The sequence below is a fragment of the Triticum aestivum genome, chromosome 2B (assembly GCF_018294505.1).
Source record: "Triticum aestivum cultivar Chinese Spring chromosome 2B, IWGSC CS RefSeq v2.1, whole genome shotgun sequence".
Classification (NCBI taxonomy): Eukaryota; Viridiplantae; Streptophyta; class Magnoliopsida; order Poales; family Poaceae; genus Triticum; species Triticum aestivum.
Genome location: NC_057798.1, coordinates 475,667,134 through 475,680,169, shown reverse-complemented (window position 1 = coordinate 475,680,169; position 13,036 = coordinate 475,667,134). Strand labels below are relative to the sequence as shown.

The 13,036-nt window shown below is 48.8% G+C and overlaps 1 protein-coding gene across 13 annotated transcripts in view; it reads right to left on the bottom strand.

The window, feature by feature from the left end:
• Positions 1–968: 968 nt before the first annotated feature.
• Positions 969–13,036, bottom strand: part of LOC123045544 (uncharacterized) — a 15,394-nt gene continuing 3,326 nt past the window's right edge. Inside the window, exons 2-7 of one of the 13 annotated variants that reach the window (XM_044468632.1) lie at positions 11,863–12,385; positions 11,615–11,784; positions 11,460–11,529; positions 10,185–10,296; positions 3,455–3,514; positions 1,962–3,376 (exon numbers count right to left, since the gene is read on the bottom strand). In XM_044468632.1, coding sequence (XP_044324567.1) covers positions 12,296–12,385 — 90 coding nt within the window. In that variant the 3' untranslated portion in view covers positions 1,962–3,376; positions 3,455–3,514; positions 10,185–10,296; ... (1 more) ...; positions 11,615–11,784; positions 11,863–12,295. Of the gene's footprint in view, positions 1,176–1,961; positions 3,377–3,452; positions 3,515–10,184; positions 10,297–11,451; positions 11,530–11,614; positions 11,785–11,862; positions 12,386–13,036 lie in introns of those variants that run through there. The other 12 variants (XM_044468633.1, XM_044468629.1, XM_044468628.1 and 9 more) reach the window with 12 other exon arrangements.

Sequence of the window (13,036 nt, the reverse complement as noted above, 5' to 3'; positions counted from 1 at the left end):
TTGCGTTTTGAAGATGATGGTGATATTTGAAACATGAAAATAAAGACATGGCATAGTTTAAAATCACCCAAACAAGTTCATGACATAAAAGTTCAAATTCATGCCCACAACATCATCCAACCAAGTTCAAAATCCGAACGAAGTTCATGACAAAGTTCACACAAACGAATGGGCACATCAACAATCATGCCTCATCCTCGTCTTCGTCCTCCGATTCATCTTCCTCATCTGAAGATGATTCTTCCTCCTCCTCTTCATTGTCGCACGCCGCATCATCATGTGGAGCTCAGAAGGTGTTGGCAAGATCTTCAACGGAAGGTGGGTGATGAGGGGGGGGGCATGATACAGGTTCGAGAGAGGGGCACGAGGCTTCGCGGCGGGCGGCGGCACCCGCCGTCGAGGTCTTCTGTTGCGGCATGAAAAGGCCATGCGCAATACCGATGCTTGGAGGAGCACCGGCGGAGGGGAAGCCAAAAGCTCCCCGCGCTAGGGTTTGCGGCGGCGGCAGCGGAGGGGTCACGGGTGTAGGAAGGGGTGGGGGGGTGCCGACGCGGTTGTCCATCATGTTTGGAGGAGCACCGGCGGACGGGAAGCCAAAGCTCCCCGCGCTAGGGTTTGCGGCGATGATAGCGGAGGGGTCACGGGTGTAGAAAGGGGTGAGGGGGGGTGCCGGCACGGCCGTCCATCGAGTCAATTCGCCGGCGACGACACAGGCAAGACGAAAGTGGCGCGGCGAAGAGAGTGCAGCGCGAGCGGTCGAGTGTGCAGCGCGCAGAAGCGGGCGCACCAAATAAACGACGTGCGATGGCGTTTCGGACCGCACGTTGAACTCTTTATGCTGGCCACACAGTTATTGCGCCTCTGTTGGAGCTCGCTTAGCAATTGCGCACACTAAAAACCACAAGTTTCCGGCACGGCGCTTATATAGCTCAGCTGTTGGAGATGCTCTAAGTGAAAACATGAAGGGATTTTACTCCAAATTTCCATATGGCAAATAGCACAGACCTCAGAAGCTCGCTCAGTTCAACTACTAACAACAGATAACGACAAGATCCAACTTAAGCTAAATGAAAGCACATCCAGGTAAGCAAGAATATGTGACGGCACATGTTGCGAAGATCTCAAAGCACCACCATCTTTCCACTTTCCCCTACCTTTCTTGCTTTTAACTTTCCCTGCAAAACAAATAGAATGTATGTCAAACATAATAATTTCAAAGCAAAGCGGAAGGGGGGGTCAGACTACTGATACTACAATTTTACAAGGAGAGATTGCTTAATGTTTTCGGGAAAATACGGAGGGGCAGAGCAAGGAATGTGAGTACGCCTGCCTAATTTGATTTGTTGGTGTACTTCCCGACTTATTAATGAACACCAGGGACGAAGCCAGCTAATATAGTCATTGGGGTCATTTTCATAGACTATATAAGGGTTCAACACTAATTTCTCTTCAATAAGTAGAAAAAATAGTACTAGTTTTACATGATTTCACTGGGGTCAGCTGACCCCAATGCTATAGTGCTAGTTCTGCCCCTGATGAACACCAATACTGAAATACAATGGCCCTGGATTTAAACAATACAACGCCAATTCAAGGAGGCGTTGAATTTAACTAGACAACTCAACAGCTACTGCTTTCACTTTTCACATATTTAATTTCAGAACTTTCCTGGCGTCCAGTTTAATCTGAATTTATCCTTCCGCGCATGACATCATTCAATTAACAAGGAACCGATTCAGAATTTTACTACTCCCTCCATCCCATAATATAAGAACGTTTCTGACAGTAGGTTTTTTACACTACACTACTGTTAGAAACGTTCTTATATTATCTCTACTATTAAAGGGGGATATGCAGTCGTCGTCGTGATGGTTCGACCGCAACCCCACCCTCGATCGCATCCCGTTGCTAACACGGCCCATGAACCAGATACATCGCCACCAACTCAGCCCACGATCAGATACATCTCCACCAACTCAGCCCACGATCACGCACCGGCCAAAGAAAAACAACAGTTACGACTCAATCCACGATCACGCACCGGCCAAAGAAAAACAACAGTACCACGATCACGCACCGGCCAAAGAAAAACAACAGTACTCCATGCATTGACCAAAAAAACAAACCAAAAAAAAGACACGTCCCAGCCAAACCAAACAAAGAAACAAGTGCGGAAGCTCCATCGAGCCGTCATCGCACGTCACCAGGAACGCCAGTTTTTCCTCTCGCTGGACCCATACTCGCCCTCCGGCCACATCCGCCGGAACGGAACCAGTCCGGCCACGCCGGAACCAGCAACCTCTGCTCCCGTCTCATGGTGTTGCTCACCAAGGCCGTCTGTTCCTGCACCCATCTCCTCTCATGGTGTTGCTCACCAAGGCCGTCTGTTCCTGCACCCATCTCTTCACGCCGCAGGTACATCCTCCTGCCACCATCCTCACCTGAGGCCGTCGGAACCAGCCACCTCCGCGCGCCGGCTGTTCCTGCACCCATCTCCTCACGCCGCAGGTACATCCTCCTGCCACCATCCTCACCTGTTGCCTACAAATAAAATGCATTCATGATGTCTGAGCAAATTACCTACATTACAAAGATACTTAACTCAACCTTTAAGGACTGAACAAAAGCATAAGTACAACATGGTGTATACTTTGTTTAGTCAGGCCAGTCGAGTCTGGATTAACCTAGCAGAAGCCAACTCATCTATTTTGAGGAAGCCGGCTCAATCCAGATCGGTCATCGTCTTTGATATTATGGAGGGAGGGGGGTACCAGTACCAATATATACAATGCTAAACATGCTTATAACTTGCCAGACATAAGTAGAACTTCAGGCATCAGCCGAATTTAGCACTCCAGCATTGAGCCGAGGTTAGATTTCAAAAGCTCGGAGAAGATGGGGGCTATAAGCATACTTTCAATTTCAACCCGCTTAAAAGCAACTATTACTTACTTGCTACCCATGTGCACATGAAAATTCAAGTCACTAAAGTAGAAATTTTTCATTAGGACAGTGAATGTTTACTCAAAAAACCAGCAATATAGCGTTCCAGTGCTCCGCATTCAAATAAAATTACGTTGTTGCAGGAGGAAATAACAGAAATGGTGATTAATTTGGCTAATTAGTAGTAATGCAGTAGAAAAGCCTTAAGAAGTAGCTAGGAGATAAAAGACTATGACCAACACAACTGTACAATTAATTTATAACAATCTTATGCAAGAAATTAAGCATAGGCAATAGAATGGCAAATTAGATCGAGAAGATATGACCTCCTGGTCAGAAGGCCGAGGATCTTAGACCGAGGATCTTGGGGCATACGGTTCCATTCATTCATCCATATGAAGGTTGTTCGCGCAGAGAAATCCCATATTTGAACCTAAATATAAATAGACATGTGATCGAAGAAAAGAAACACAAAACTTTACACATTCAAGCGAAAATAATCAGAAATTACCGGCTCAGACTCCGAAGCCAGAATCTTGTTTGCTCTTTTAAAGTTCTCGACTGAGTTATCCTGATATGTTAAAAGTAAAAGTTAGAACAACACCGTCTTCTTATGAACTGAAGTGAAATTCATGCATGAAAACATATAGATCCTTTACAAAACCAACACTGCTTTCCAGCAAGTACACCCAATGCAAAGAAATCACAGCAACTGCAGAACGTTTCAGAATGGCACTTACTCCCCCAATCTGTATTGCTAATATCGTCATAATTACAGTAACCATCTAATCATTTTTGTAATGCAAAAGAATGCAGGTAATAAGAACATAAAGCTATAGGACATAGAGATGTCACAGGACAGAGGGCATCTGTATGATAAAGGGAAAAGAGGTATGTGTATGCCACTCACATGTCTCAACATAAGGTCTTCAATAAGCTTTCAGAACTTAGCCTAGCTTAATTTTATCAGTTTTTGATTATGAGAGGACACCAAGATCACAACCCACCAATACACCCCGGCCACCATCTGGTTTCTTCATACGAGAACAAACGGACACCACTGACTACAGTGTTTCGTCTTCCGATGATGATGACAATGTGCACACACATGTGGCTATGATGGTTCCCATAGCCGGCAATCTCACAGCCTTTCAGCCAGTACAACATGTTCAAACGCCAATCGGTATCGACCTTACGCATAAAAAAATTTCAGCTTGCATTTATACATTTGTTAACCTAAGTGGTCCACACAATGGTTTTTCAGGAAATCACTCTCGTGAAGCCACTTACTATGATCACCGTGTATCACTTCAAGGAACACAAAGCAGCATCGAGCATAATATTGGCTCAGATATAGCGGTTGGACTCAACACCTCACACACTGGTCTTGAACACATTGCTTCAAATGCAATCATTACATCTGACAAAAAACAGAAAAGGCGAGAACAATACAGAGCACGGCGGGATAGACTAACACCTGAAGAGAAGGAGAAAATCAATGCACACCGCAGAGCAGCTAGGAAGAAGAAAACAGACGAGGAGAGGAATGCCCGTCAGAGAGAAGCCAGGCAACGGATGACAGCAGAGGAGAAGCAACAAAGTAACACCCTTAGAAGGGCGGCCTACCAAAATATGATGGTCGAGGACAAGCAAGAGAGAAACAGCTGCAGAAGGGCGTCCTACCAAAATATGCCGGTCGAGGAGAATCAAGAGAGGAATTACTGCAGAAGGGTGGCATACCAAAATATGACAGACGAGGAGAAGCAGGAGACAAACGCCCGCCGAAGAGCACGTGTGCAGAACATACCACCCAAGGAGAAACAAAAGATGCTAGCTCAGCGCAATGCAATACTCACGGCTAGGCGCAACATCCCTTGCGCTGAATCCATCGCAATGCCGCGCCCAGATGCAGCTACCTTAGCTACGCCCAACCTGATGTCGACTACTCATGCCAGAGACCCCGCCGCTTCAGCTCCTTCCCCCCAGTTAGCGAGTAAGGCTGGTTACAGCTTCGAATCAGACGGTAATCCTCCCATCTCTACTCTACTTGTTATGTCCATGTGAGTTGGACCAGTATTTACCAGCTCCTCAACCGTGCAGGCGAGTACATTAGTCGTACCCTGGACAATAATGAGGCCGCCGACGAACTCATAAATGCCTCGCAGCAAACCAATGATCAGTGAATACATGAAAACCAGAATCAAGCCCATGAGCAGAGCCAGGAGACCAGAGCACAACGTAGGGCTCACGAGCGAGCTCACAAACGAGCTATGGCGGTAAAGAACATTCAAGGGAGTGCCGGAAAACGAAGAGTGCACAGGAAAAGCATAGTAGAAGGTGAGAGGTCAGCGTTGCTAGATCGTCGTAATGCAAGCTTTGCAGCTAAGCGGAGGTCTCCACACCCAAGTACCTTGCATGTGAACAGAGCAGCAACAAGCTCAGAAACACCGCCCACAGGAGCTGCTTCACCGGCTTCCTCCCCTTCGTCGAGCACGCCGTCTTACACCATCGGGACCGATGGTAACCCTCTCACCTTTACTCCCCTCCCGGTGACCACTCACACTAAACCATTACTTACCGGCTCAACAATGTTGCAGCTGACATGGAAGCCTTCCTTAGCGGCATCATGGACGAGAATGGACTTTCCGGTGACCTCATGGATGATGAGTACTACCTATTTGGCGGTCAAGGTACTCCCAGGCGTCCTTCGCTGCCCGTCCCTCTATATTATTGGTTTATGATGTGCATCCCATCGTGACTTGTTATATCTCCACAATGCTTGCAGCATCCGACACTGATAGCACGGACCTCAATGAGCCTGTAGAATCCTCCAACACGGGATCTATCGACCTAGATCCTTTCGACTATGTCTACTCGAACATCCCAGACAGCACACACATCCTGAAGCACGCGGCAAACTGCGACCATTGCAAGGCCAAGAAGTTCCAGTACGAGACTAACGGCTTCTGCTGTCGGAACGGGGAGATTGAGCTAGCTGAACGCGAGCCTATCCCAGAGCTGATGAGGTTATGGTCAAGCGCGGATGCAGACTCTCGGCATTTCCGAGAGAGCATTCGGTTCTTCAACGGGCACTTCGCCTTCACTACCCTTGGCGTCAGCCTAGACAACAACTACACAAACATGAAGTCCGGGGTGTACACGTTTCGAGCACATGGCACTATGTACCACAAGGTGCACTCGTTCGGTCCAAGATCTCGCCCTGAACATTTGCAGTTGTACTTCTACGACGACGATCCCAGCTTAAACCATCGCAAGGAGGCCACCAAGCAATTGGACCAGCACGTTGTCAGCAAGTTAGTGGACGTCCTCAGGGAAAACCCCTACTCCCAGCAGTTTAGGAGTTTGGGTGCCCATAAGGAAAATCTCGAGGAGTACCGGATAGACCTCAACATTGACCAGAAGCTAGACCAACGAAGATATAACAGACCCGTGTCATCCGAGGTGGCTGCGATTTGGGTCGAGGGAAGCGATCTAGCAAACAGGTTCAACCGCAGCATTACACTCTATGGGGACAACAACGAGAAGTATAGTATACATGCCACAGATGGCTGTTATGACCCGCTTTCGTATCCCCTCTTTTTCCCAAGGGGGGAGCTTGGTTGGCATCCAAATATCCCTAAGCACAATGTCCCTTGGGAGGTTGCACAACAACCAAGAAGAAACCGTGATAACGATTCAGGTGCGCCTGGTTGGTATGCTTATATGCCACAAAAAGTTCTCTATCCTTCCATATGGTACCTAACCTTCTTATTTCACGTCTTTCCACAGAGGGGAACAGCCGGTTGTGTGTCTCTGTCAGGGACTACTACTGTTACCGGCTACAGACGCGCCCTGCGATATTCAACCCCATACTGCACGGAGCACGCCTGTTTCAGCAGTGGGGTGTCGACATGTTCATCAAGATTGAGGGATGTAGGCTGAAGTGGATCAGGGACCACCAGACAGAGATACGTGCCGATCTATACCAAGGCCTTGTGGATAGCATCGCGGTTGGGGAGATGCGAGCGAGCGCTGTTGGGAAGAGGATTGTGTTACCAGGGACGCATCAAGGAAGCAACCGAGACATGAAGCGGAGGCATATGGACGCCATGGCACTGGTGCAGACATATGGGAAGCCTGACATCTTTTTGACTATGACATGCAATCCTAGCTGGGAGGAGATACTGAATGAGCTGCTTCCTGGCCAGACACCCCAGGACCGACCAGATCTTGTCGCACGCGTGTTCAAGGCCAAGCTAGAGACCATGAAACAAATGTTGTTCAAAAAACACATCCTTGGTGTTGTGGTAGCGTATGTGTATGTCGTTGAGTTCCAGAAGAGAGGCCTCCCCCATGCACACTTCCTGCTGATCATGAATTCAAATTATAAACTCGTGGTGCCAGAGCAGTATGATCGCCTCATATCGGCAGAGCTCCCGGACAGGCATAAGTATCCAGAGCTCTATGCCATGGTCGTGAAGCATATGATGCACGGACCATGTGGCAATCTTAATCCCAAAAATGTGTGCATGCAAGACTTGAAGTGCAAGAGCAAGTACCCACGACCGTTCAACCAGAACACCTTACAGGGGAAGGATTCATACCCGGTTTATCGACGGCGGGACGATGGTCGTCAGGCTAAGGTACGCCGTCAAATGCTGGATAACAGATGGGTCGTGCCTTATAACCCTTATCTGTTGCGGATGTTCAACTGCCACATAAATGTCAAGGTGTGCTCCAGCATCAAGGCCGTCAAGTACCTTTACAAATACGTATACAAGGGTCACGATCGAGCTTCATTCAGCATTGACCAGCCTGACAGCAACGGGGTTGTAGATGAGATTAAAAGGTACGTTGATGCGAGATGGGTTACTCCACCGGAGGCGATGTGGAGGATATTCGGCTTCAACCTTTCTGAGAGTTTCCCGTCGGTCCTACAGTTGCCGCTTCATCTCCCTAATATGAATAGTGTCACGTTCAAAGCAGGAGAGGACCTGATCGATGTCGTTGCCCGTGATAATGCATCTAAATCAATGCTGACGGAGTATTTCCTTGCTAATCAGCAGCACGTGTGGGCTCGGGATATCCTGTACAAGGACTTTCCGGGAAGTTTCACATGGCAGAGACAGAAGTACTGGAGGCCGAGAGAAAAGCAGCACCAAGTAGGTCGAATCGTGTCAGCCCATCCAGCCGAGGGGGAGCGGTACTTTCTGCGAGTGCTGCTCAACCATGTACCAGGCAAGACATCCTTCGAGGACCTGCGGACCGTGGACGGTGTGCTCTGTGATAGCTTCCGTGAGGCTGCCGAGAGATTGGGCCTCATCGAGGCCGACAACACGCTTGACGAGTGTCTTACAGAGTCAACACAGTTCGCGATGCCAGCCTCACTCAGGAGGCTCTTTGCAACAATCTTGGTATTCTGCGAGCCAGGTGACGTGCGCGGTCTATGGGATAGGCACCTAGAGGCGATGTCTGATGACTACCGCCGATCACACACGTGCTCAAAGGCAGTGGAACAGATGGTGTTGCTTGACATTAGGGGCATGCTACAGTCCATGGGCAAAGACATAGTGTTGTTCCTTCTTCCGGACATCGACGAGACCTATGACACTACTGGAGGCGAGGCCAGAGAAGTCACCGAGGAGTCATCCATCGAGGTTGACGCGAACGATGCTGCTTTAGCGTCCTCACTAAACCCTGAGCAAAGGCTTGCATACGACGAGATACTGGCAGCAGTCGATGCTGGTGATGGGGGTGTATTCTTTGTCGATGGCCCAGGAGGCACCGGGAAGACCTTCCTATACAAGGCACTACTCACAAAGGTTCGAGGCGAGGGCAAGATCGCGGTGGCTACGGCGACGTCAGGCGTCGCGGCTTCCATCATGCCTGGAGGAAGGACAGCCCACTCGAGGTTCAAGATCCCACTCAGCATTGAAGATGGGGGGTCGTGCAGCTTCACCAAGCAAAGTGGAACAGCCAAGCTCCTGCACATGGCTTCACTCATCCTATGGGACGAGGCCACCATGACGAAGCGGCAAGCGGTTGAGGCACTGGACAATAGCATGCGGGACATCATGGGACGACGGGACCGACCATTCGGGGGAAAGACTGTCGTGTTCGGTGGGGACTTTAGGCAGGTGCTTCCGGTCGTCAGGAAGGGGTCACGAGGTCAGATAATCGATGCGACCTTGCGGAGTTCGTACCTATGGAAGGGCATGCGCCAACTAAGGCTCGTCACCAACATGAGAGCGCATAACGACCCGTGGTTTGCAGATTACTTGCTAAGGGTAGGCAACGGCACCGAGGAAACCGATGAGGAAGGCAACATAAGGCTCCCTGAAGATATTTGTGTGCAGCCAACAAAGGACGGCGTTGACCTAGAGAAGCTAATCGACCATGTATTTCCTGCTCTAGACAACAACATGGCTGATCCAAATTACATGACATCTCGAGCGATCCTCTCCACCAAGAACGACAACGTTGATAAGATAAACACACGCATGATAGAGCGCTTCCAGGGCGAAGAGAAGATCTACCACAGTTTTGATATTGCAGAGGATGATCCACACGGCTACTATGCCCCAGAGTTCCTGAACAACCTGACTCCCAACGGGCTGCCTCCGCATGCGCTCAAACTGAAGTTAAATTGCCCCGTTATACTGTTGAGAAACATTGATCCAGCTAATGGGTTGTGTAACGGCACAAGGCTTGTGGTCCGGGGTTTCCAAAGGAACGCCATCGATGCAGAAATCGTGCTAGGACAACATGCTGGTAGGAGGGTGTTCCTTCCTCGGATACCTCTCTGCCCATCCGATGACGATATATTCCCTTTCAAGTTAAAGAGGAAGCAGTTCCCTATTAGGCTCAGTTTTGCCATGACAATCAACAAGGCGCAAGGGCAGACCATCCCGATTGTCGGAGTGTACCTACCGGACCCTATATTTTCTCACGGTCAGCTATACGTCGCATTGTCTAGAGCCACTGCGAAGAGGAACATTAAGATTCTCGCCATCAAGGACAACGACAATGGTAAGGGCAAGGGTAAGGGCAAGGGCAAGGAACAAATCAATAATTCAAATAAGCGAAAAAGATCTGAGCCCTTATTAACGACCATGAAGAACATAGTCTACAAGGAAGTCCTTAGCACATGAAGTCACCAGATCAAATTATAGAAACTCAAGGTAAAGTTTTCAATTCTGCATTACAACCACATACTATTGTAGATCTTAATGCACACTGACCTGAGTTTGTTGCTGCGTAGTACTCGAGGGAGCATAGTCAGTCTTCAACCATGAGTATTCCTTTCGCGACATCTGCCCGTCCTATACTTGGTCAAAGATGCACCTGTTTAAGCTGGAAATAACAAGAGACAGCGTGAAGTTTCCAACATATGCAGGAGGAAGATGCTTGAACAGTGACTTGGTAAAGAAGAACAAAATTACTAAGGTTTCGTATTTCTTTCTAATTCATATTCTCTTTAATATGGTAAAAACCTGAGTCATCTAATATCATATAGCAATAAAAATAATGACTTAAACTTCAGTTGCATATAATCTCTTGTTAGAAATACATGGATAAGGAACTATGTATCTGATAATTTATGAACAACCCAAATTTCAGCTGAGTTTGCCATCAGTGAGCTCCTCATATCTATACTATTAAAGGATGAGTCTTTCAAGCTAATAGATACTTCTATATGAACAAAAAGAATATAATCAGTTCATCTACTTTTTTCTGTAGCTCTGTGATAAGATTTAGCACGCAGCTGTCCTTAAATTCTAATACTTTCTTAAACATCAATTTCAGGCTCAAAATTCATTGCAGAATGTGTCCAAAGTGCCATGTACAGGATTGGAAACATCAACCCTTAAGCTATTCAGATAGAGCGTTGCAGTGACTGGTGAATGAGTCATATTAGACCCTGAATACAAGCACCACTCGGAATGGAAGCTTTGGCCAGTACCACTATAGCGTGTTCTACTGAGCTTATTTGCCAAAAATTGCCATGACATCTGTACCGCCAAAAGCAAAAACTACATATTGAAATTGACCATGGCAACAATGGGTTTAAAATTGCCATGACATTTTTACCGCTATAAGATGACTGAACCAAAATGATCTTCTTGCAAAAAGATGTCAAATATATGAATTTGCCATATCAATTATTGTTGTTTCCCAAACAAAAAACATGGCAAATTTGCAATGGGGGTGCATATCAACTTCCATCACTGCAAAACAATTTTTCCATCATTTTTAGGGGGGAGGGGGGGTCACATTTTTATCTCCAACTTGCCATGTGCGCTCTAGAACAAACCACAGAATGGCAGCCTACAAAAAAATGTTGCAGCAATGTGCAATGGCAGGACACAAAAACACTAGCGAACTTGTATCCTGCAGTTGATACATCGTAGATGAACTGGAGGTGTCACAGATGCAGGGTCGAAGAAAAAAATTGCCATGTGAAAATGAACTATCTAAATTTAATTGCAAATTGAAATTTCAACTCACTAAATTACCATCTTCCACACAAAATTTGCCATGTCGAAATGCATACTCGTACCACTGGTGTCGATGCTGCCAATCGCTCTGTCCAGAAAGGCACGTTTCAGACATGCTCTGCTTGAGATGCTCAGATGTGGGCAAAATTTGAGACCAAGTTGTTGTAACGTACCACACATGTTGAGGACGAGGTTCGTTCGTCGTCGTCGTCAATCCATCGGGTGATCTTCTCGCGAAGGGTGCCGTCGAGCACGTCGTGTACTGGTCCATCCACCGGTAGATGGGCGTCTCTGGCACGTTGCCCATGACCATCGTCCTCGGCCGCGCCAAGAAGAGCCGCACCTGCAACACTGAGATGAGCATAGCCACCACCATCCCCGTATCGATGCTGCCGAAGACGGCGCCGAGGTAGAAGTCCACCTTGTCGACAAGCCAGAGGAAATCGCGGCGCCGTGGTAGGCCCCTGCGCAGGCAACGTGCCGAAGCCGTTGTAGGGCCCCGCTGCGGCGTTGAATAGCTCCACTGGAGGGTCGGTCGCCGCCGCCGCCGCTCCCTGCTAGCAGCACCTCTGCTGCCTCCCAGGTCGCCGCCGGCGTCGCTCCCCGCTTGCAGTGCAGGCAGCTTGCCGGTGCCGTGGTAGGCCCTGCTGCGGCATTGGACAGCTCCGCTGGTGTGGCAGCCGCCGCCACCGCCACTTCCTGCGAGCAGCACCTCCGCCGCCTCCCAGGTCTCCGCCGCCGTCGCTCCCCTCGAGCGCCTCCCCGAAATCTAATCCACCGACGGGGCGCCGCGAGGCCTCACCGGTGAGCGGCGGCAAGGCGCGGCTGCTCCAGCTCGACTCTCTCTCTCTCTCTCAGTGAAGACGATGGGGATGGGGAAAAGAAGCCCAGAAGGAAAAAGTGACGGTGGAGAGGATAAGGCGTTCGTTCGGGCCGAGGAGTTCCTGGAACGAACGAACGAACGAGAAACATGACGTGTCAAGCACATGCTTCAAGATCCACGCCAATTGATCTAATGGTACAGAACACGTTCGGATCGAAACACAAAGCACAGTGCGTTCGGAAGTTATCAATTCCGCAAATTTCAGGTGATTAGCCCTTCAAATGAGTTTACGGGAAACAGAATTGGCAAAAACTCCGTACCCAATCCAAACAACCCCTAATCCTAACCGTATATCGATACTACTCATCTAGCTAGCCTTGTATATACTCCCTCCGTCCCAAAATTCTTGTAGGGTACAAGAATTTTGGGACGGAGGGAGTATATAGAGACTCAATCTACCTCGAGATTTTTGCTTACCTCCAATATCGAACTTCACCGGCGTTGCCAATCCAACAAAGCTACCAATGCATAACGCGGAGGGAGAGAGGAGAGCCGGCCGTGACAAGGTAAGATTCGTGGGCACCCTCATCCTGGTGCACCACAGAATCCACTCCTGCTCGATCTCCGCCCATCCGGGCAAGCATGGCTTGTTGCAGGGTCTCCTCACGCTGCACGCCACGCGCCAGTCGTCGGGCGTTACCACCAGAAGATTCCGACCGTGCGTGTCGTCATCGCAGCGGGGGACGCGGAGCAGGGGGCGCCGCGTGGTGGA